This window comes from Amblyomma maculatum, chromosome 4, assembly GCF_055883805.1.
Source record: "Amblyomma maculatum isolate TAMU_Amacu chromosome 4, ASM5588380v1, whole genome shotgun sequence".
Classification (NCBI taxonomy): domain Eukaryota; kingdom Metazoa; phylum Arthropoda; class Arachnida; order Ixodida; family Ixodidae; genus Amblyomma; species Amblyomma maculatum.
In genome coordinates this window covers 62,579,791-62,604,985 of record NC_139347.1, presented here as the reverse complement: position 1 = coordinate 62,604,985, position 25,195 = coordinate 62,579,791, and the positions used below count along the sequence as shown (strand labels likewise).

The 25,195-nt window shown below is 44.3% G+C and overlaps 2 protein-coding genes across 2 annotated transcripts; both read left to right on the top strand.

The window, feature by feature from the left end:
- Window positions 1–892: 892 nt before the first annotated feature.
- LOC146191230 (acetylcholinesterase-like) lies at window positions 893–15,938 on the top strand. Its single transcript, XM_084600288.1, has 6 exons — window positions 893–1,134; window positions 2,322–2,641; window positions 3,944–4,247; window positions 8,231–8,377; window positions 12,666–12,891; window positions 15,762–15,938. The coding sequence occupies exons 1-6, from the start codon at window positions 893–895 to the stop codon at window positions 15,936–15,938; spliced, it is 1,416 nt and encodes a 471-aa protein (XP_084456414.1).
- Window positions 15,939–18,395: 2,457 nt separating this feature from the next.
- Window positions 18,396–20,572, top strand: LOC146191229 (uncharacterized). The gene is made up of 2 exons (XM_084600287.1): window positions 18,396–18,697; window positions 20,422–20,572. Exons 1-2 carry the CDS (start codon window positions 18,396–18,398, stop codon window positions 20,570–20,572), a joined length of 453 nt encoding a protein of 150 aa, XP_084456413.1.
- Window positions 20,573–25,195: the final 4,623 nt, after the last annotated feature.

Below are 25,195 nucleotides of genomic sequence, written 5' to 3'. Positions count from 1 at the left end.
GGCATCGGCAGGGCATCTAGTGCAAAGAGAGGATAATCGATAGTCGCCGAGGGCAACAAATTGTATTCCAATGGAAGGAAAGCATACCATGGGGCGGCAGAAAGTTAGGTAGGCGGATGCGGCTGAGAAGTTTGCACGTTTAAGTGGGAGCAGCTGGCACAGGGCCGGGACAGGCCTTCGCCCTGCACTGCCTGTAGTGGGCATAGTCCGGCTGATGATGATGATGCCGTGATACTGATAAAACGTACAGGAGCGGTCGTAAGTAAATGAAGCAAGCATTTTGTCCTAATTGCAGTCACCCTCTTCGGTTTCGAATATACGACGACATGATTTGTTCAAGTGAAAGCGCTGTGTGTACTATATACTAGCCTGCTTACGGCTCCGCGAATCACACAGAACGCACTTGCAAAATGTTACGTATTCGGCGATAATACCATTTTTATATAGTGGACAGCAGCCTCAAATCAAATGGGAAAATATTGTCAAAAATTATATTCAGTTCGGACTGTTGTCGTTGGCATCTGATGGTGGGGCGCGTTCTCCTCGTGTCATGTTTTATTTGTGTTCAGTGTCATGCAGATATCATAAGCGAAACTTCTTCCCTGGGTTCTCACCTAGCGGTTGATTTTACCAAAAAATTTAGTGGAATACTTATTTTAATCAAACTTAATATTAACAGCTACACCTAGAGGGGAAACTGGGAGCCAAATACACCATACTAGCTGAAAACACTAATTATCAAATGAGGTTCTCTACCTCGTAATCAACCTTCATGAAAGACCTGCTTATCTGCCGACGAAGAGGAGGTGATTCTAAAGAGCACGACCCAGAGGCACGTGGCAAGCTCCGGACCTCAGAAGAAGCGAGAATGCCCGGGCGAAGCGGTTCGAAGATGCCGCCGTTGGCGACCGCAGAGACCACGCAGAACACGGACCCCGAGCTGGCAGCTATTAAGGCCCGCATCCAGCTCGGGTACTTCGAGGACACGCCCGATCCGATGGGCGTGCCGGCCAGCAGCGCAATCGCCACAAACCCCGACTCGCCCGTCACGCAGGGACACCACATTCCGACGGCCTCCATGCAGAGCTTCTGGAGTTTGTACGCGAAGAAGGCGAGCGGAGAACTACATACCAGGTAACGGTCCTGAGTTTATATCATCCTCTGGTTACCGCTGCTGAGAATCGAAGTCCTGATAATACATCCTCAGGATGTTAAGTCTTTCAGATTAATCTACTGAAACTAAAGGAAGCTTAGGGTTCCGTCCTGTCATCATTTTATTACCGCGATATCTTTAAAGACTCCCTTCTCCAGGAAAGCCCTCATCGGCGTATCAGAGTTGTCGGCAACGGGTTCAGCTTTGGGGTTGTGAGCGAAATGTGAGTGGTATAGATGGCAGGTGACATAACCATGTCCTGATTGATGATCAGGTTGTTTCACGTCACGAGACCATAATGACATAGCCGAGGTGATAGGCGTTGCCAATTCGGACTTCACGTTTGTGGTGGTAGGGACCGTTATATCCCGGTAGAGACACGAGTGCCCTTAAGGCACGTCCGTATGGCTTGGTTACAGCGGGAATTTAAGTCTATGTCGGCTGGTGTTTCACATAAATGGTTTCTGACGACCGTTTCCTATCAGTGTGTGTGGAGTAATAAAATCATGTACAAACAAAATTAAGAGTAGGAAAGCGAATGGACGAAAACGGGATCAGCGAGAGGAGCCGGCAGACGGAAGTCTTAACGCTGTCCTGAGAATTGCTTAAAATGCGAATCTTAAGCGTATCCCCAATTCTTTGTTTTATGATGGCCTCAACAGAGCCCGCTTTAGTGGAACAACGCCCACATATCCTAACTCTTGAGCAACTATGTAAAAAGAGGCCAAAACCTGAGCGAATCGATCTTCAATGAGGTGACTTATATCAGCATCCCACCGCGTATAGATTGTATCTATCATTGCACTATGCGAGTTTCAGATTGGATTAGTTTGTTTTGTTTTGCATATGTTATAGGTTTTACCTTTCCAAAGCGACTCAGGCTATGAAAGACGCCTTAGTGGAGGACTCCGGAAATATGGGCCACCTGAATTTATTTAAACGGGCACTGACATCCGCGCACTAATATTCACTGGCGACTCGTCTTATCACCTCCATTGAAAAGCAAGCCGCCTTTGATTTTGCCGGTTTATATAGTGCTAGCTGCACACTGCGAAGCTCAGCCGTGTCCGAGCAAGCCCCAACTGTGAAAGCAAGCTGGTATATTTTGCAAGCAGTCGTTTAAGATGCATAGTTAACAAGAAACCGGTTATATTATTCACCAATGCAGGGCCAGGCCGGCGTATCTGGCGTGCTGCGTGGCCCTTATGCTAACGGTGGCCGTGGCAACGCTCATCATTGCCCGGTTCCTGTCACCCAAGCACGAAGGAGTCTACGTGCAGGGCCCATTCGGCATCGTGCACGGCTCTGCCATGAGCTGCGAGGGACACGCGGTGCACGCTTTCCGCGGCGTGCCTTTCGCCGAGCCACCCCATGGCGAGCTACGCTTCCGCGACCCCAGAGCGATCAAGGAGGACAGCGAGGCTGCCTACGATGGCAAGCAGGCACCCCCTGCATGCATCCAGCTCAGCCACAGGGCATATCGAAACGGTCAGAACATTGGAGTTTCCCTTGTCACACTTGTACAGTACGGTTCACTGTTAAAGAGGACGTACAGTCACATGGCCTGCACGCTTCGCAAGGCGCTGCCGTCGACAAATGGCGAGAATTGACACTATGTGCATGCTCTGGAAGAATAGCCAGCAGTACTTACTGCGCATGTGCCTTGTGCAATCGCTTGTCGCCGGCTCTCGCTGTAGCGCTTTACAAAGCACCACGGCCACGCGGTCTCATATTTCCTTTAACAGTGGACAGCACTGTACAACGAGCGGTCGTGTGGTCTTATAGCGAATGCAGTGATATTGGCTCCGCAGCTTCTGCATGCCTCCCGCGAGCAAACCTAAGGGGATTTTTAAGCCTTTCTATTCTTCTTTTTGCTATCGCCCACCATCAGCTGTGACGTGTAGCGCTTCAGGCTTTCTATGGTCTCGTTACTGTAAACAGTGCGCAGGCACTGTTTTCTGCGCAATCTTCGATTAAGGGTCCTCCTGTCTTGAATATTAGCTCCATTCCGAATGAAAATGACAGCACGTTATCAAGGAATAAACAAGTGGAGAAGCACTGTATAGAGAACAACCAATGCCTTTAGATTTAAAGAGATGCGTCCCCATCGCTTTGACAACAGAGCTTCGAGCTGAATGGCTCCCTCAGCAACATATTTTCCGCACGCATCTACATTTGGCAGTGTTGTGCTCCGTACGTGGTGATCTGCTGCTATAGAGCCTATCACTCTGTGGCAAGAAGAAACGAGCGGTGTGTAAGAACAATTTTGCGTAAATCCTACCGCAAATTCGAGGCTGTGGCTGGATACACTAGTTCCACAAATCGGGAAAGATGTAGAAGTAATCTGCATCGGTTTCTGTGCGCGAGGATGATGTTTACGTTTCGGAAAGAGGGAAAGAGAGCTGGCCCACGTTGCACTAATGGACATAAGGCTGAATACGACAGTATTCAACTGAATACAGCTCCTTTATTTTTTATTCTTAGACCCAACGCAAACGGTATGCTCATAGGCCCACGTTGCGGTAGCGGACATAAGGCTGTATACGACAGTATTCAACTGAATACAGCTCATTTATTTAACATTCTTAGCATCAACGCAAACTGTATGCTCATATACAACGTGGACTGGATCACCATGTCTAAGCGTCTACAAAGCACAAAGTTCGGATGCCTCATTCCATTTTTTTCCTTCCCTTTTTAGACTTTCAGCAGAAACATGAACGCTATAAGGCGAACGTTTAAGATGTAAATTCGATCCTCAGTTTCTATCTTTTTCTTGCCTCTCAACAGATTCCAGGAGCGGCACACCTTCCAGGTACAGCGGACGCGAAGACTGCCTCACGTTGAGTATCTGGAAGCGCCCAGGCGACTGCACGTCCTCCGAGCAGCGGCCGGTGATCTTCGTGGTACACGGTCACTTCTTCCAGCGGTCGAGTGTCGAGAACGAAGGCCGCTGCCTGGCCGCGCTCGGCGACGTCGTGGTCGTGGCACCCCGCTACCGACTCGGAGTTATGGGCTTTCTGAACGCGCCTCCCGATGCACCTGGCAACATGGGCCTCGCCGACCTCGTCCTAGCCATGAACTGGACGAAGACGTGCGTATGCGTCAAGCATGTCGAGATGCCCTTACTCCTAGCGATGAATGAAAACCGCTTCAGAAGCAACAAGAACGTGGTTCCACGATCTACATTATTGGCACATCAGGTTCGGCGCTTAAATACTGACACGATCGCGCTCAATTTTGTGGGGTTTCCCACAGCTGAGAAGTGAACATCTTGGCAGAAATTGACACTCAGAGACGACAGGCAGATGTTTGTCTTCCGACCAACATGTTACTCAAGGTCGAACTCTGTGTTGATTGAAAGAAATAAAAAGCCTACTCAAAGCAGCTCTACGAGGTCCGTACTTGTCCCTTGTTCTTTGTATAAAGGCTGCTGAAAGTACCGATTTTACTAGATTAGAATTAATCTTGTTAATGAAGCCTGTCGGTGTCACGCTGAATGAGGATTTAATGAATGGGTCGGCAACGCCACACTCCTCACAGCAAATTAGGTTTCACCAGTACGCCACAGGTCACATGATGGTTTGACACGGGAGTTGACGCAAGGCGTCTGCCTTGACACCAAAATTTCACGTAGGCATATGCATCCAGTAGTTACAGAAACAAACGATGCGATTGGCAAAGCACCTGTTGTCACAAGAATGATGAGCGTGCGGAAGCAGCTTCGTGTCTGGTACTTACATAGCCAGCCGTGCAACTGTGAAAGAAGATGATTGACGTGAAATGTTAATGAAAAAACAGACCTGCGGTGCGAGGAGGGGAGAGTTCAGGCAAGGACTGAGCGCCTGAACTCCCCGCACACTATCGTGTTGACATCCCACTGGAATTCACCAATGCTTTATAAGCTCGTTCTTTGAGCTTTTCTTTGAGCTAATGTAAGCAAAATCCTATTCCAAAATTTAGTTCCAAGTTAACAATTTGCGCAAAAGTATTGTTTATTTATTTACAATACTGCCAGTCTTCTTCCAAGACCATAGCAGGGGTCTTTTAGTACATTTCGAGCAGAACATATATACATATCTTTCACGGGCAGCACAACAGGACATACAAGTACACGTCATTACATGGACTAAAATCGCGTACAAAGCAAAAGGATTAGCAATAAAAAAACAACTTCACAATGCAGTGCACATCGCGTAAATCACAAAATTGTACACGTGACCGTATTCCTATCAACAGGTAGCAGGTACGGCTCTTGCAACGCTATTATGAATTTGTTAAATGATCTACTTCTGATATGAATGAAGATAGAGATTGCACGCTAGTATTGCGATGATCTAAGCTACACCATTCACTGATAGCGAGAGGAAAGAAGGAATGCTTGAATGTGTCATTGCGACAGATGTACTCTGCTAGTGTGTACGAGTGTTTGTGCCGAGATGGTCGCGATTCTGAAAAGGTTATGTATTTTTCCCAGTCTATTTTGTAGTGGTTATGTAATAACTGAAACAGAAACTTCAGGCGCTCTCCAATGAGTCCAATATGGCTGTCCAATGAGCATTGCATAAGTTGGAGTAAAAAATATAAAGTTGTAAAGTAACAGTGCAGTCACCCATGGCCTATCATGGTCAAAGCCTATCAAAATTCAAGCGCCCCTGTGTTGCAGTAATGATTAAACATTATTTCACTGAGAGTTGAGGAGGCGCAGCATTCTTCTATGCGGTGCTGTTCATTAATATTGTAACATGTTTTTTTTTTTCGTTGCTTCTGTGGAGCGTGTGACCATATGCAGTGGAGCTTTCACATTTTAACCGCGAGTCAGAAGTGCGGAAACGCTCTACTAACAAATGATCAAGTAATGTGAATTTTCCTGTGAAACGGAAAAGTCTACAAGTGCTTCAAACAGAATAGCAACAATACTGATGGTTTGGCGCATTCCTCAGCATGCCACCAGCCCATGATGAAACGTGAAACTGTCTTCAGTATTACATATTGGCGTTATGAGCGAGCTCAAATCAGTAGCTTACACGAAACACTTAAGCATTCGTAACTTCATTCTGCATTACACAACAGCCGGCGTTCTCGGTTCTCTATTTACCGCACCTGCAGGTACCTAAACTGATATTAGCGGTGAATTTCGTCGCATAACCAACGCTTATATAAAGAAAAAGCATTTTGCCAGCCACATTCCCCAGTAGAAAAAAAAATACAGAAAGAGAGGTACATAAAAGCAACTCGTACCTCCTCCCTGTCAGTTGTCTTGGTGAAGTATTTTTTTATCCAAAAGCAAAATTGCCTCTGTCTGAAACCTGTTTGAACTGAAAACGGTCCTTCGTGGCTGGTGCTTGTGAAAGAAAATGGTCAGGTTGTTGGTGGGAGGCATTTAGAGGCACTATTTTGTTTCAGTTACCGTTAGCTTGCTATGTGTCTTTATGCAAGAGCACTGATTGGGATGAGTAAACAGGAGAGAGTAAGACATCATCCGATATGCCAGTGACATGGAACAACTGATTAGAATTTCCTCAATCAGTCTTAACTACAACTTATCAAACGCTTCTTCGTGCGCAAGCCGAACGTATGGCACACGTTAGGACACAAATGTTTGTAACCTAACCAATTTTTAAGGCGCATTCTCTTTTCCTCCCGCGCACTAAGGGAGGACAATCATTAGATAGTCATAAATTTTTCTTACAAAGTCTCATATTTTGTACTTCGTGTAAAAAATGTTTTATCCACCCCCTGCAGCCTGCTATTTTTTTTTTTTTTTGCATTTGCTACGTCGTAGTAGATATAAATGTTTGTACAGCAAAATATTTTTTGAAGGCTTGTCTAAGTGATAGCGGCGTGTTCATATGATTAAATGGTCCAAAAAGTTCTTATCTCGTTCATGTAAATTGCCAAGGTCATCGAAAATGTTAACCATTCCGTCCTAGATGCACACTTTTTAATCTTTAGTACTATCACGCGAGTCCCATGTCTTAGCTTTATCGGCAGCCTGCAAAGAAGCGAATAAGAAAGCTGAGCTACAGCTGCAGCATGCGCATTTGCATACATCGATGAGAACTTGTCGGGTGTTCGCATCGTCTGCGGCAACGAAGAAGCAATAAAATAAGTTAAAATAAGAAAAGCAAAATAAGCCACTGTTTCCAGTAGTGAAGCCAAGGGCGCCATCTCGTCTTGTTTGTATCAACACTGGCGTCGAAATTAGGCGAAAGAATGGAGTTCTATTGTAGAAAGTCTGTGGAGCTTTATCAACTACTCCATCAGTAATAATCACCAAGACTTAGTTTGGCCAGAACTGCACTGAATTCGAAGTTTCGGTTGGGTACCACAATACATCTTTTTGGCCTTGCAAGTCAACGAGATGCTGCACCGGTGCCATCGCTGACACGGCTTCTTGTGTTGCTTCGCTTTCGCCGCAGAGGCATTGGGAGAAGACTCATCAAGGTCACATGGTAACAAAGGAAACAACCAGAAAACAATGCCCTATTCAAAACTGGCAAATGCTTTCAAAATTCGGAATCATTGTCTCGTAGACAGAAAGGAGTTGAAAAAATAAAGATTGATAAGATAGCCACGTCGCAGCAACCACTTCCGCCCAAAGGATTGCTGCTGCAAGATACTCACAACATAACCTACGCCCCCCCCCCCCCCTCCCCCCCCTTCTCTTCCCTCCTAGAATATTCTATGTTGTACCCCCTAAATTCGCAAGGTGGCTCAGCACTCAAAATGCAGAAAGGTTTATTAGTGGCCCGGTGAAGATAGATTAGTGAAATATTATGCGCAGGGAAGCTTTCGGAGGACAGTAAAAGCCTCACGCCTTCAGTTTCACCGTCAAAAGCTGAGCTCTCCTAAGATTTTTTTTTTTTCCACGCGTAATCTCACAGCGGAAACACTAGAAGATATTACCAACGCTTGTCATAACCGTTCCGTTAACGTTTGCCAACAAAGTCAGAGCAATTTACACACTGATCGATAAATCCGGTCGCATAACGCTGAGCATCTTATTAGTTGGTAAATAAGTAAATAAGATAAATTATTGCTCAGTTCACTGTTCTTCCTTTCGATATCCTGCAGATATGTCCAGTACTTTTGCGGTGATGCAGCTAACGTCGTGGCATTTGGCCACAACGCCGGGGCCGCGGCAGTCGGTTACCTGCTCCACAACCGGCCGGTCTTTAACGTCACCAGCGCCATTCTCATCAATGAGACACCATTCACTAGGTAAACAAAAGAATCTGAACATGATATGAAAACCCTCGTCTCGAATTCGTCTCGCCAGTGTCGAGAGGCTGCCACAGCAGGTTCGAACTCTGTGCCCCATCACCGGCTCTTACTTGATATCCTTCGGGAATCCGGCGTATATATACCTATTTTGCAAATAACCATTTTATGCTTCAAGGCCTGCTAACGCCGAAAAACAGAAAGCACTCCGTTTATGCCTGTCTGTATCCCGCTCATATCATGTCTAAATTGGTTTTGTATGGGGCCCCTATAGAAGCAATGCCTAAAATGTTACACAGCTGCGAAAAATGCTTATCTGCTCGTAGCCTGGACAGCGGGCGTCAATTCAAAATTACAAGTAAGACTCTGTACTTCCAGTTTAAACTTTGGATTAATAAGGGTCATTGCTTTCGCCCGTAAAGTCAAGCTCAGTCTATAATGAAATTCAGCTTTCACGCAGTCCCTATTACATTTGATATTTTCTCTCTAACGGTGCAGCTGTCAGTTGAATACAGGAAAGTATCTTGTTTTTTTTTTTTCTTATTATTTCTCTTGTACACATTCATTATCACTCTAGATGTTTTTTATAGATCGTGCGAGCATCTACATGGCAAAAATGGGTGCTCCTTATTGAGCGTTATTGTGCTACGGGAGCGTATTTTCAACCAATTTTAAGTCTACTGCATTTCCACTCACTCTCTGGACATTGATTTCAACTGTCAGCTGGGCTATATGACACCGAAAATGTCAACTAAATGTACATGTTGGTTGTGAACCTTGACGTCATTCATTTTAAAGGAGTCGGATATTTAACCGCGACTGGGTTTGTGAGAAAACAAGGCCCTATAATATCCTGCCGAGGCCCGAAGAATCGGATAAATTGTCCAATATATTCTGCAATGGAACCACACGGGGCGAATCCAATATGGAACGAGGTTCAGTGACTTAATAAGTTATTTCATATCTACGTACATTTGGCACCTGTACTGCTATATCGCTAATATGGTCAAAATTGGGTCTATTCGTTATTCGTATCGACTTTTATTCGCACGTACAGCAATCCAAGAATTATATTTTTTATCAGAGTGGAAATACAATACAAAACATTCGCAGCTGGCAAGAGAACAAAACGAGGACAAAGTACGCTGTCAGAGTGACATAATAAACTTCATTTGTCAATACAAAGTGCTGCGAAAGAAAGAGAAAAAAAAAAAGAAAAATAGGGGTATTTCAGCCTTTGCACCATAAGCGCTATAATAAAGAAAGAATATTTATACAATTATTTTCTTCTTCTTCCGGGAGAAACAAATTACAAGACTGCGCCACTTTATAGGACTGTTTTCACTAACTGCATCGTCATTATTATCCCTGCTTTCATCAGTATCATTATCACTAACTCCATTATCATTGCAACTATCATCATTATCACTAACTGTATCGTCATTCTCACCGATACCATCATCCTGGAGCAGAATTATGATCGGCTTCTCGCCAGGCCAGTGTGCAGTATTCTTTAATCGTACATAAAATATAAAATATTTAAACAATAACCCTGAACCATATTTCCCTGCAGCAACAAGATTAAAATTCTATCAATATGTTTGGATCTGCGGGAGCCAGTTAGGTGCTGGATCTACGAGTTTTATAGCTTACCGCGCAATGACTTCCTTGGTAAGCGCGCTCGGCTGGGAGTCGGTGGACGAAGATTTTTTCTTCACTTTCCTACGGCAGACACACCAGGGGGACACGTCCAGCGGACGAACGCGAGCTTCGCCATGAGTCTAGAAAAGGTTTATTACGTCTTAAAAAGGGGGAAAAAAATCGACCTAAAATTTCGCTTTTCAGTTTCAATGTCGAAATGTGCCAGCATTCTTAGAAAATGTTTCCACCACATATAATCCTCAGATACGTACCAGAAGTCATTTAATAATGGCGCCAAACACGTCCTCACCCCCGTGGCCTCGCCTACTCACCGCATGTTTTGTGTGACGAGTAGTGATGTTTCCGTTGTTATTCTTGATTTAGCGACGCATAAAAGCTTTTACTTCAATAGATTTTTAGAACTAACATAAAGAACTTCGTCGGTGTCTTTTGTAACGCCGCAAAGGCGCTGCGTTAGCATCATGAAACGCGCTTTTGGCGCGAAATGTTTCTTTACGTCTGGTGCGTCTGGTCGGCATTCGGTCGTTCTGCTTTAGCGCGCGTAAATCAATGCCTTTTAGCAGTGTCGCAGGTGTTGTGTGGTAACTATACTGTGCAAGCTGCAACGTCTTGATTTTCTCGTAATCCACTAAGAAGCTTTAATTTCGCGGAAAGGAGTACACGAAACAAGTCCCAAAGTGTCAAGCGATTTAGAATAAGAAAGCCTCTGCTGAAAGCAAGAAGCAAAGGAAGGTAAAGACAAGTAAAAGAAAATGTTTTACCAGGCAGTTCAATGAAAACAATGGTAAGCACAACGTATCAGGGGCATTTTAGGACAGCTTGACTGAAGGTAAATCTTCGAGTCGCAATTTCTCAAAATACCTTTTATACTGACAAAAGGAATATTTTTTTATGCATCAGTTAAAGTTACTAAAACTATTTTTGCGACTTGTTTCTGAATGCTGACAGAACATTGCTAACCAAATAAAATGCGGTGTCACAATTATTATTTTTTCTTGACACGTTTTCACCGCGGAAAACGGTTAAAATTTGAGCATCCGTTATGTAGATCTTTTTCAAAAAGCAATGATTAGAGCGATTAATATTGTTACGGGCGAAGAAGAAGAAGCGGACAATGGCGTGGGCAGGCGCGCTCGCGCTAGGCTCGCGATCATTCATTAAACGTCATCTACCATCGCCCTCGGTCATGTTCTCTCCTTTCATCATCAGCTTGCCGCCCCGCAACAATATTGTTTTGGTTCAAAACATAAAGCCTGACGTATATAGAACACTGAAAAACGTTTCAGGGGTATCTCTATGAAAATATTTATACATCTTCCTTCGGCAGAAAATGAAAGTAGAAAACGTTACATAACAGTATTTTAAAACGCTTTCGAAACTTTTGCATCATATTTTGCAGAATTCTACTAGGTTTACAATAGAAACAGCCTTTAAATATCAACTCAATTTTTTAAGGCGAAGATGTTACCGAACGTGTCTAAGCATGTCTGGCCACTGTTCACCCTCCCTTCAAAGTGGAACTGTCAACCAGCTGTTAGTGCGAGCGCATTTTACAGTCGTGGATTCAATTGCATTAAACAGAGATCGCAGCGCCTTCAAGTACATATAGTAAGCACACAAATACGCACATATTTTAGGAAGTAAAACTAATTTTGCTATCTGATTCGAAAATTGCTGTTGTTGTTGTTGTTTTTTTTCACCTCTGCGCTGCAAATTTCTCAGCACCCATCAACGCTAAAAGGTATAATCGCTTGTGACCCCCTCAATAACACCGTTTATCCGCACTTCATTTCGTCGGAGGATATATGACTTTTCTAATCCTCTTAGAGTTTTATTTTGCAATTGCCATAGGATTAAAGACGCGTTTCCTGGATTTCGTCGGGATCTGCCCACAGGCGTGTTGTGCGATTAACTCGGAATGGAATCAAAGGTCAAGGCTTCTCGTAACAACCCCGGGCCATGGTTTTTCCTGCCTTATTTATTATAACTGTTATTCTACCCTGATCCATTTGAACACTTTCATTTGTTTTTATATCTGCCAGGACCGCGTAGGATACAAAGCAAAGGAAAAAAAAAACAACCTTAACGTCTCAGATGGCACATGTCTGTGACAAAGCGGTTAGTGAGTGCTCGGGGAAAAATGTCAGTACGAAATATAAATTCCTGTCTCCGGGGTGGGAAATGAACTTAATCAATCTAAGAGCTTTTTCCGTTTTGTCATCCCATGTAGTTCTAAGAGAAGGACTTAACGCAGAGTCTTTAGCGGAACTGGCAGCAGATTGAGTCTATCTGCGAGCACAAGTAGTGAACGCAAAAAGCGTGCATTTCCTGAACGACTAACACTTTTTAGTTTATACTTATTATGTTTCGCAATATTATAGCTCCCAAAGAGGCCTAATACGTCAAAGAGCGCTGCTGAAATAAATGCAAGTCAGATTTTTGTTTGATATTATACAGCTATAAAACTTAGGGACACTTCAACCTCGCTGTCATTTCAATGGCTGCCAAAACTCTTCCGGCACATGAGACCCTGTCAATTGTGAACCAATTTAGACTAATTCGTATGCAGTGTGCAATACCACCGGAAAGTGTATTTACGTTCAGCGCATCGCATCTTGGTTCGCAGGTACTTAGATAACACCGCCAGTGCCGCGAGCAACGCGGCGACGGCCGCCGCGCGACTGCACTGCGAGACGAACGTGCCGACGCCATTCTTCTTGAAGTGCATGCGCAACTTCACCGCTATGGAAGTCCTGGAGAGCGCTATTCCCGGCGGAAGACCAGTCTTCTTCCCGTCCTACAACCATTCTTTGATTAGATTCACGCCATACGACCGCCGAATCATATCCACGGTTCGTATACAATTCAAAGTATCTAGAAGTAATTCGATAGGAACCTATATACTTCCACGGATCTTCATAACGGATTACAAGCGCCAGCGTCTACTGTACTACCTCCGCCTTCATCCTTAGTAGACCTACTCTTTACACGCTGGCTTAAATTAGAAAGCCTCAACGGCATGTGTCCAGGTTGTATACATACGCTAGCGTCTAGAAATACGTACTAAGCGCCATCAATGGGCTCCAAGTTAGCTGTCACTGACGCCAAGATGCTTCCGTCATGCTGGTGTGACGGCATCATTTTCTTGGTGCAAAATCGTACTCTTCGTTTTCAGCTTTACTTCTGACCGTCTGCTCTTTCGCAGAAGTCATCAGCAGCATTGGACTTATCGTCTGTCGAGCACAGAAGTTCACTGGTATCTCAACGTGCTGATTTCATTTTTCATTGAGAACGTAATGACGAATACCCGCAGAGCTGCAGCAGGGAGCTTTATAACAGGGGGACTTAAGCAAGTTGCGCACCCCGACGCAACGTATGAGCCGATCGGAGAGCTTTATATTAAAGGTTTTCCTGATGCAGCGAAGCCGGGCTTCCGTTTTACGCGTTCATTTATTGCAGCGCCCTGGTGAACCATGAAACATATTTTAAATATATAAAAACTAACAACGCTACGTTATTCCTCAAAATTTTGTTATTGTACGAACCAAGTTTAAAAGTACCAGTGATATAAACCGTTTTGTTAACCAATCCAAGATGAGACAGCAAACCTCGTTTGAACCTTCCGCACTTCCGCACTTTGAGACCTGATCTCCATGGAAACCAAACGAGTTGAACTCGCTAAGCCAAACAGCTTGGTAAATCCGGAAGCAATCATAAAATATGGTGCGTTTCGCCCCTAAAATTCGGTGATGTGGGCATCTTTAAAGATAGCACACGCTTCGTACGCCTTTCGTTTGCCATGAACGCACGACACCGTGCACCGGTAACGACGAATCGGTGCTGAGGCAAGCAGCTGCCACCTGGTCGGACGGCGCCATGTTGTCATAACCCAAGTGACCCGAGGCGGCTTGGGACAAATGCTGTTTCCGGAAAATAGAGTCCGCCACAAGCGTTAACCCAAGACCTCAGGCATGCCTAACGTTCTGTGCATGCGCCCCAAGCTCCCTGAGGTGACTATATTCTAAACCTCTCTAATAAGACAAGAAAAAAAAATCTGAAAAAATTCAGGTTCAAGGCTAAGGAATACGTTGCACAGTATTTGTGAAAATTAACGCGCCTCACGCGTGGAACCGGAATTGACGTCAGATTGCGCCATGAGGTTCTCATATGCTCATATCACTACAGGCTCTCCGAAGCTGTACAAAATTAGAGCTGTCTTTGCGGTGTTCTGTGAAGAGGATGCGTCTACAGCACGAAAGTTGCATATCACTAAATGCAGTTTAAGTGTAACTTCGATTTTCTAAAAGTTGCAAGTGAGTCTCTCTTTCTCTGCTGAGACAAAAGCGTGACAGCGATGGTTGTAAACAGTCCTTCACCCACAAAAGGCGTGCCACAATTTAGGCCTTCTCCATAGCACCCCCTTTCCTCTGCACATGGCAGTCGAGCTAACACACTCCGTAGCCGTGCAGGTTGCGGCCTATTTACGAATACTAGAGAGCATGGCACGCAACTATCGCGCCATCAGCGGAAGCGTCATGACCAAGAGCATAGCAAGCCAAATTCAAGCAACCGTGACACGATGCTACACAAGTTTTGATGAAGGAAAAATTATACGATTCGATTCTCAGCTTGCTTGGCTTTAGGTATTTCTTAGAATTAAGGTAGTCATACGACATGTACACTTTCGCGGTACTAAATTGGTCAGTCGATATTTCGACAATTTGTAGTTTATTTTGACCAGATCCAATGTGTATATGATAAAAAAGAAAATAGTCATGCTCTGGCGTCGGCGATTTGCAAATGCTCAGCAGAGTTAGCGGGCCATCCGCGGTGCTTGGCTGCACTTAGTAAACTTAAGAGGTTCGTGTTACAGGGGGCCCTATAAATTAGCTTGTTGCATCACGAACGTAGCAGCCACGAACGCTAGCGAGTGTGACAGGTGATAGAAGAGTGTCTGATATTCCAAACAGCTCCCTCACTTGGCTAGCGTTGATATACAAGACGTCTATCATGGAGTTCTAATATCCAGCTTAATCCCCCACGCAATTCCGTTAACCAATTAAAGTTTATTCTCTCTCTCTCTTTCTCTCTCTTTCTATCTATCTATCTATCTATCTATCTATCTATCTATCTATCTATCTATCTATCTATCTATCTATCTATCTATCTATCTATCTATCTATCTATCTATCTATCTATCTATCTATCTATCTATCTATCTATCTATCTATCTATCTATCTATCTATCTATCTATCTATCTATCTATCTATCTATCTATCTATCTATCTATCTATCTATCTATCTATCTATCTATCTATCTATCTATCTATCTATCTATCTATCTATCTATCTATCTATCTATCTATCTATCTATCTATCTATCTATCTATCTATCTATCTATCTATCTATCTATCTATCTATCTATCTATCTATCTATCTATCTATCTATCTATCTATCTATCTATCTATCTATCTATCTATCTATCTATCTATCTATCTATCTATCTATCTATCTATCTATCTATCTATCTATCTATCTATCTATCTATCTATCTATCTATCTATCTATCTATCTATCTATCTATCTATCTATCTATCTATCTATCTATCTATCTATCTATCTATCTATCTATCTATCTATCTATCTATCTATCTATCTATCTCTTTTTCTCTCTCTCATAGAGTTGTCTCGATAAAAAGTGCATTCGTCTCTCTCGCAGCCTCAGCGCATCGACATACTCGTCGGCTACACAGACGGCGAGCTCTACGATCTTGCCGATGCGTTGTGGCACGATTTCGCGCACTTTCTGGGAGGCAACATGTCCACGGCCTTTCTCACGCTTCTGGGTGTAGAATCTGCGACAGAGATCACTCGTTTCTACCAAAAGGTGACATGAATCAATAAATGCTACAACACGTTATATCGTCGCAGATAAGTCAAGCTTCGCAACCACAATTCGGACGCATTTGTATAATTGCATTTTCTATACATTCGTTTCGCTTTTGTCACTGTTTTCTCCTTTTTGCTATTCAATGCGAACACTGTCACAAAAGAACCCAAAAGAACCGTGTCAAAAATAAGTTACAATATTGTATAGTTCGGTCGTAGCGTCAGACTTGTTTGACATTTTTGAATGCCTTTCTCCAGTTTTGTAGAGTTTTCTGTAGTACTGTTCTGTAGTTTGTAATTTTGTAATAGTTCACTGTCGTAACAGCACAAAATTTTTAATACCAATTTTTGTTACCACAGAAATTTCTGCTCTCACAGCAGGTTCATTGTCATAAACCGCACAGAAATTTTGTTGTGTAAACAGAAAATTTTCTATAGTTTCTTCCGACTGGGAATATGGCTATTTACGTAATGCCTTAAAGAGAGGCGCAATTAGTCGGCCAGAAAATAGCACAGGCATGTTTTTTTTTTTTTTTCGTTCAAAAGGATGCGTCCGTGAGCCTAAGCCTTTTTTATGGATAGCATGTCAACGTGAAAAATTATAAATGGTATACCATTTATACATGAAAAGAGCGGTATCAAATACCACAATCGACGTGACGTAACGTAAAAAGTAATTATAAAGAATGACGTCAGAGCAAACTTCCGGTTCACATGCAACACCGAAAGCAGCCTGGGGCTGTGCGCTCAACCAAACGAAGCTTGCTTCGGCTGCTCTTGCTGTGGAGAGAGTTGTTTGTTAATGAGCTGATTGTGAGTGAGCCTTTCCCTTTGTCTTTAGCCCTAATCTTTATTGTTCTGCTAGTTCTGGACGTTCTTTTATTCTATGCGCGAGGTCTTTTTTCTCTTCTATCTTCTTTCTGCCTATTTCTATGCGAAATAAGTGTCAATTATCACCCTGCGTTTGTCCTATATTTATTCCATTTTCTTGCGCCTTCTGTTTCGCGCTGTTTAGAGCAATTTCAGGCATAGCATTCACTACGCAAGCTTCAAGAGAGACCTCGACATAGCAGTCTTGCAGACTGACTCTTAACGAAGCTCTGCCAATGCGGCTACGCATCATGTACTGACCGCTGCGATCAGCAAAAAGATCATTTAGCCACCTGGTTGCGACAAGTCCAACAGCCTTAAAAGGCTTCACAGCAAGGATCACCATCGCTTTCCGCGCGGACGGCAGGTATAATTGAAATTTTATTGGTTATAATCTACACAAAATAACACAGATGGATCCCTGCGGGTGGCCTAAATCTAAATGCTTGAAAGCTTGACTAGCACAAGCCGATATCAGAGCTTATCGCTAGTTCTTTACCTAGGTGCCTGCTTGAGAGCAGGCCATGCAACAATGCCATGAAGGAAACCACTCTTATATATAATGAGAAATCATTTTATGACTCATGACTCGCTGGCGTGTCCGTGCATCCGTCTGTGCGTCGGCGGCAACTGTCGGTCATCTTCAGAAGGATTAGAATGGTTTTAGTACTGATAGCTAATCAATAAATGATGTATTAGTAGGGTATGAATATTACTTAATAACTACTTATTTAGTCATCGTTAATTAATTAGTCATTTGTAACTTGTTAAATCTAGTTAGCCAGTCAATCGTAATTAGTAAGCTTTAAGACATCTTAAAAGCCTCACAGAGAATGCGCAGTGTACTCACGTGATGTCACGTCGTGATGACGTCACATCCGGTCATGGAGTCACAGTCGATTACTTCACCATGTGATGACGTCATAGCCACACTCATTTCAAGGCTAGATATACTTCACCATTGATGACGTCATCATTTATTTCAAAGTACGACATGCTACACTGTTTATGACATCATAACTTTCAAGGTGCGACATAATACACCACTGATGACGTCATTTATTTCAGGGTACGACATACTACGCCACTTATGACGTCATTAAAGATAAGATATACTACACCACTGATGACTTCTTCATTAATTTCCAGGCGCGACGTATACATCGCTGATGACCGTCATCATTTATTTCAAATACGACATACTACACTACTGATGACGTCATCATTAATTTCAAGGCACGACATACCACACCATTGATTACGTCACCATCAATTCCAAGGCACGTCATACTACCAATACTACACCACTGACGAAGTCACTATTTATTTCAAGGTACGACATACTAAACCACTGATGACGTCATCACACTAAAGCGTTACGGACGGACGGACGGACGCGATTGTGGTCGCGAGCATGAGCCATTAAAGGATTTAGCTTTAAAAGTGCCCGAGTGCCCAAAAGCGGGTGACGAAAGCATCTGGGCCCTTAGCGAGCTGATAGTTAGGGCATACGTTTGGGGATAAGTACATTCTGCTGCTCGGTGACTTTAACTCCATTTGTACGGCGCAGGAGGTGACTACGTCGCCATCGACCATGGCGGCAATGGAAAACGCGGATGTTACCCTGCGAAGAGATGTGTTGCATGCGTGTCCCGTGCGCTTCTACGGCCAGTTCTTGTCTCGGGGGTTCAACCGCGTCAGCAGCTTCTTGCTGCCCTCTCACGCACTCAGCGTAGAAGTCGCGGGAATAGAAGGCCAGACCCGAGATGGTGACGTAGACCTGGAGCGGGCCCTGGGCACGTTCCTCTCCGACCATGCGCTGCGGTCGAACGAAGAAGACAGGGGCAAGCTGAGCAGGGAACTCATCAACATATGGAGTTCGTTTGCCAAGGCCGGGTGAGTTCGTGACGCACTCAGAGCCCAGTGGAGAAAGCATGCGAATTAGTACCGTCAACTCTCCTAAAATCAGCACTCAGCAGCCACAGATTCTTTGGGGACTGTAAGCCCAGTGAAGGGCGCTAGCTTTGGCGTTGTAATTTCGTAGTAACCAAAAGTTCCTCTTTTCCCCTGTCTGCTAGTAAAATACAAATAACGGCCACTTTGGTCTTACTAACGAAGGCCGATCACATGAGGTAAGGGCCCGCAGATGAAACGCAACGCGATGGCCGTCAGCCTGTCAGTGTTGTATTTTTTTTAATAGGGAAAGGGACTCGGCATTGGTCAACATGGAAATTGTGTAAAAAGGACGGCTCTCGATACCGACGCCAATCGATTACAAGCGTCAAAGTAAAACTGACAGCAACAATGATCGCTTCGGAGGAATCGTGCCGATCGCGTTGTCATCGCGGCTATTGTAAGACAGTGCGAAATACTTTCCTACAGCTGAAGTAAAATAATAAACAGCTCCGTCAGGTGTGTCTATTATAAATAAGCATTACTCATAAGGGTGCCGCAGCAGAACAAACATGGTACCAGCAGAGCGAAGCACCCTATAGAATCGATGTAAAGCTGACACGCGAGCGCTCCCTTGTCAGCAAAAAAAAAAAAAAGAAAAGAAAAATGGCGAGCGAGAAGGTATAATTGTCGTCTTGCCGGGAAGCTTTCTGCTTACCGTTTCATTTGGTTATGATCAAACGTAGATTTCTCACAAGATAAGTAACTGAACGAAATACCATTAGCTCGGATACAGGGTAGGATGAGGGAAAGAAGATGGCTAAACAGAATGCAAGAGCCAGGTGAAGACAAGTCCCCCTGTTTAAACGTTGGCTCAGCTTGCGAATTGAGGTTCCGCCTCAACTCTTGTTCAGTTCTCTTGAATACATTAACGCGGATGGCTCTTCTATATTAATTCAGTGGGGAATAGGAAAGAAAATCTTATTGTGTGTTGTGTAACTTCCGTGGGTTCTCTATATTATACGTGGAAAAAAAACACCGGAATGGACGCGTTCACAAGAAGTGCACCATGCGAACGCGTGCAGCAATAACAGCAACTACCACTAGTGTTCTTGTGGACGCGTCCTTTCGGCTGTTTTTTTTTTATTTTATTTTCATATACCGTGCACCAACTGGCCCAACAAGTTACGCTTCTTCAATACCACTTCTACATTATCTTCGAATTCTTTGTATTTGTATTATTTTAATTAATCCAGGCCTGTCATGCCTGTGACGACGAAATAGTTAACCATTTTCCTTTTTTTAGCGTGTAACGCTTCTGGCCTTGATCACAGATTTCGCTGATGGTGGTCCGACGCTTGCTCTCTCTCTCTCTCTCTCTGTCGCTCCCGCTCTCGCCAGTTGTGTTACGTGGATCACCCAGTGACTTGTCAGGTAAATGGTTCTCGCTACAGAGAGGAGGACGAAGAGGAAAAGGAGGAGGCGCTATGGCGTGTGGGCGGCGAACTAGGAAGCAATATACGCTTGATTCAGCCGTAATAAATGTGGCCGAATCACGATCATACAGATCATGTCTCTTACCGGTCATCAGCTACCTTCCGTTGCTGTCGTAACTATTGACGTCACGAGATAATAAAATCAAACTCAAATCTAATTAACCATTACAAACCAGGTCCATAGCCTATGAGCATTTTGTAAGCGTATTGGTTGTATGACTTTCCGTCCAGCCGCCTGCCCACCGTGAACAACGCCCCGTGGCCTAGCCTGACCGGTTACAGCTTCCCGGCGGTAATCGTGACGGCGAACGCACGCAGCCTGCTCAATGACAGCTATACCGAGGAGCGGTGCCGGTTCCTCGAACCCCGTCTGCTGCTCTAGCCAAGCATGGCCACCACATTCCTACGACGACTATTCCTATTTTACTAGTTTGCAAGCACCGTCATTACAAGACTGTTGGCAACAGTTCCTCCGTGCCTTCCGACGCAGCTCTCCATCTGTAATGTGACGTGTAGAATGCTGTTCTTTTATTTTATTTATACGTTTACCTTCGTGCTGTGAACTGCAACGCGAATAGTAACGCATCATGCGCACTCGACATCATTTCACACAATTTGCAGCGCACTAGTGAAAGCGTATCTTGAACAAATTTTACTTCACATGGCAAAAAAAAAAAAAAGAAATATTACAGTGAATTAATTAGATCGGTCAACCTGAGAACCGGAAGAAGCAGGTATGCTTTCTTGAATTATTTCAATGAACAACGGACATGGAGTTTGTCTTCAATCTCCGCTCATAAAGAAAATATGTTATTACGATTTCGAATAGTATAGCCAAACATGATCCTTCACTCAACTTCGCCTCGGCAGCTTTATGTGGCTCTCGGTGTTAATAAAGCGGGCAAAATTGTCCGTATACAATGGAGCAGCCTTTTCCTTCGAGCCTAATCCTCCTTTGCAATACGCCGCGCGCCAGCTAAGCACAGGCGAAATATGCGCAGGATAAGCATTAATGTATTTTGTAACAAAATTTCAATACGCACGTCCGTCCCGTGACACATTCCCTCCCTGAACGCAAACTGTACAGTCAGCCGTTCGCGAACACCACGCCTTCTGACCGCTAAAAAATTTGGCTGGACAACATTTATCTTGATATTCATTATGTATACGCTTCCAGGCTCAGCAAACCGCGGTCTGTCATGATACGAACGTGCTTTGTGCCGAGCCTACTAGCTGCCACGCCCTGACGGCCATACATCTAGCGGAGTATAGACGTCTCTACGTAGCTTCTCCTGCTGCCCACAAGCGCCATTAGTACCACCGGCCTAGCGGGATAATGCATTGTCAGCTTTCCGCGCACGGCCGGCGGCTGGCCCATTAAGGCCTATTTCCGGCGCAGCTGCCACGTTTTATTGGACACCGCACTCCGCCAGAGTCCAACGAATTGTCTGCGCCACGCCACGTGCATTGTGCCGTAGTTTGTTGCGTCTGAGCCGTTCGTGTACTTACGCTGCTGTATAACACACGAGTCATCCTAACGTGCTGCAGGCGCCTGAAATCTTTCTTTTGCGTAGGCAACATCTGCGGAGGGAAAATTATGCTTCAAGTATGCAGTTTTATACATTCAGACTTGTATCAACGTGCCATCTTTTCTGCTTTGTTGGTTGGTTGGTTCGTGGGGTTTAACGTCCCAAAGCAACTCAGGCTATGAGAGACGCCGTAGTGGAGGACTCCGGAAATTTCGACCACCTGGGGTTCTTTAACGTGCGCTGACATCGCGCAGCACACGGACGCCAATTCGTTTCGCCTCCATCGAAACGCAGCCGCCGTGGTCGGGATTCGATCCCGGGAACTCCGGCACAGTAGTCGGGCGTCTTACCACTGCACCACCCCGGCGGGGCTTTTCTGCTTTGTGACGCTCTTTATTTATTATATTAGCACAAGACTGTAGTGTGGTGTAGTGTAGTGTAGTGTAGTGTAGTGTAGTGTAGTGTAGTGTAGTGTAGTGTAGTGTAGTGTAGTGTTATGTATACGTCTGAATGGAAATCCTTTTTCGTATCAGTGTGTGCCACACACGGGGAATTTTCATTGCCGTGTCGCGAGCAATTGTTGTTTTGTGCTGTTCATCCTCCCAGTTATTACCGGTTCTCTTTCTTCTGCCAACAACTACTCCCGCGGCTGAATGCTCATAATACCGAATCTGGGCATTTTTTGCTGTCTTGTTTCGTTTTACGACTGTTCTCGTCTTTACCTTCATTAAGCTACGTAACAAAAGGGTTTAGATTTTTTGTTACGCGGCTTTCAAAAGCGGTCGCTCTCTCATGTAGCATGTTCATAGAACTCGAAGCCCGGCTATTGCTTTCAACGACTAGCATAGGCTACAACAGAAAATCGTCAACGAAACTTGACGACGCATATTGAACTTTCTCTTCAAAGGCTCGGCTTCATAGTCCCCAAAGGAAATTACGAAGCAACGACGTAAATTATCTATTTTATGTGCAGGTTGATGGTGCATGCTTTGTTTTACGGAAAATCATGTGTAAGGTATATCCGCTTCCTTAAAACCAAAACTATGCAAATGCGTATGAATGTGTTTGTAGTACGGAATCTATCTTTCTAACCAGATAAATTAGGGTCTACATCTTTAATGACCTCCGTGGGCTTCATCATCATCATTATCAGCCTAACTATACCCACCGCAGGGCGGAGGCCTCTGTCATATTCCTCCAATTAATCCGATCCTGTGCTGGCTGCATCCACTTGACTCTTGCGAACTTCTTAACCTCATCCGCCCACCTAACTTTCTGCCGCCCCCTGCTACGCTTTCCTTCCCTTGGAATCCAGTTTGCTGCCCTAAGCGACCATCGGTTATCCTCTGTTCGCACTATATATCCTGCCCATGCCCATTTCTTCTTCTTGATTACCACTAGAATTTCAGTAACTTGAGTTATTTCTCTGACCCACTCTGCACGCTTCCCATCTCGTAGCGTCACCGCTACCATTTTTCGTTCCTAGCCCTCTGCGTTGTCCTCAAATTAAGTTTTTATTTCATTTTGATCTTTTCTTTTTTCATAACTGGTTCCGGTGAAATAACGGCACCGCGCTCCATATCTGTCCAGAGCTATGTGAACACTACTTCACATTCCTACAATGGAAGTCATCTGATGATGTTGAAAGGTTACAAAAAAAACTAATTTTACCCAGCCAGTGTCCGTGTAATTGGAATTGCCACCCGCTTCAGTTAGCCGTCTTGTACACAACTGAGTACTATTTTCCGTGAGACCGAAAAGCACGGCGCCCGTGTACCGTGCTATGTCATCATCATCATCATCATCATCATCATCATCATCATCATCATCATCATCATCAGCCTGATTATACCCACTGCAGGGCGAAGGCCTCTCCCATATTTCTCCACTTAACCCGGTTCTGTGCTAGCTGCATCCACTTGACCCCTGCGAACTGCTTGATCTCATCCGCCCACCTAACTTTCTGCCGCCCCCTGCTACGCTTTCCCTCCCTTGGAATCAAGTTTGTTACCCTCAGCGACCATCGGTTATCCTCTTTTCGCACCACATGTCATGCCCCTGTCCATTTCTTCTTCTTAATTTCCACTAGACTGTCGGTAACTTGAGTTATTTCTCTGACCCACTCTGCACGCTTTCTATCTCTTAATGTTACCCCTACCATTTTTTATTCCATAGCCCTCTGGGTTGTCCTCAACTTAAGTAGAACTCTCTTGGTTAGCCATGCTATGTCAATGCACGTTAAAAAGACCCAGGTGGTCAAATTTTCCTCAGACCTCCACTACGGTGTCCGTCGTAGCCTGAGTCGCTTAGGAACCATCAAACCTTATAATAAAAAACCAAGCCTATCCGCAACGTATGTATGTATGTATGTATGTATGTATGTATGTATGTATGTATGTATGTATGTATGTATGTATGTATGTATGTATGTATGTATGTATGTATGTATGTATGTATGTATGTATGTATGTATGTATGTATGTATGTATGTATGTATGTATGTATGTATGTATGTATGTATGTATGTATGTATGTATGTATGTATGTATGTATGTATGTATGTATGTATGTATGGTTAAAATGCACTATATTTCTCATGAGCCAAAGAGAGTTTCTCAGCAGAGAGACTGTGGGCCTGTCCACGAGATTCGCCGCGAGATCGACCTAGAGGTGGCGCCACCGTCACTCCGGTAGTGTGGATCGGCAGCCGGCGGCGCTCGCAAAAACGCACGCTGCGTAGGTCTGCTTCCGAGTTTACGGCGGGTTTGTTGGCAATGAAAACGTGTCTTCTGCAGTATTTCTGCAGTATTGCAGAAAAATATCCAAGGATTTCGCCAATGCAGCAGAAGAAGAGCGGATTTCAGGAAAACAAAGCACGCAACCACCAGACCTCTAAATTTACTTCGCGCGTTTCTTGCACTGTACCACGCTCACGCGCCTAATGCTTAGGCCTGCCTAATGACAGCTTTGTTTTTCTTATCGACTTTTAAACAGTTTGCGCGTGTCTCATGCGAGTGAGACAGGCGAATTTAGTGTCAAGCCCACGCAGATACAAGGTTCGTGCTGTGACCTGCAGTAATTTAGATTTAATCGAGAAAGCCTGGTTCAATATCTCTTACTTGACTCTAGGATTAAGCAGGTTAAATGTAGCATTGGCAGCGCACTGCATGGCGAGTTGCTTTAGACTGAGTGCACATCAACTCTGACCCAGACAACCACGCACAAGTATTCCCCAAAAATGAGATCACGCCGACACTATACAGGAAACCTCGCCGCACAGGAAAGCTGATTGTTCACGTTTACAGAGCTGAGTGGATTGAATTTGCCGAGATGCTTTTTGCTGCCACTGTCATAAAATGTGATAGTATATTAATGCATGCGCCACTAACTGTAAATGATTTCCTGAAACCGAGGAAAGTATAAGGGATTTCTGATGTGTGTGATGTTAATATATAACGGTAAATTAGTAGTGTAAT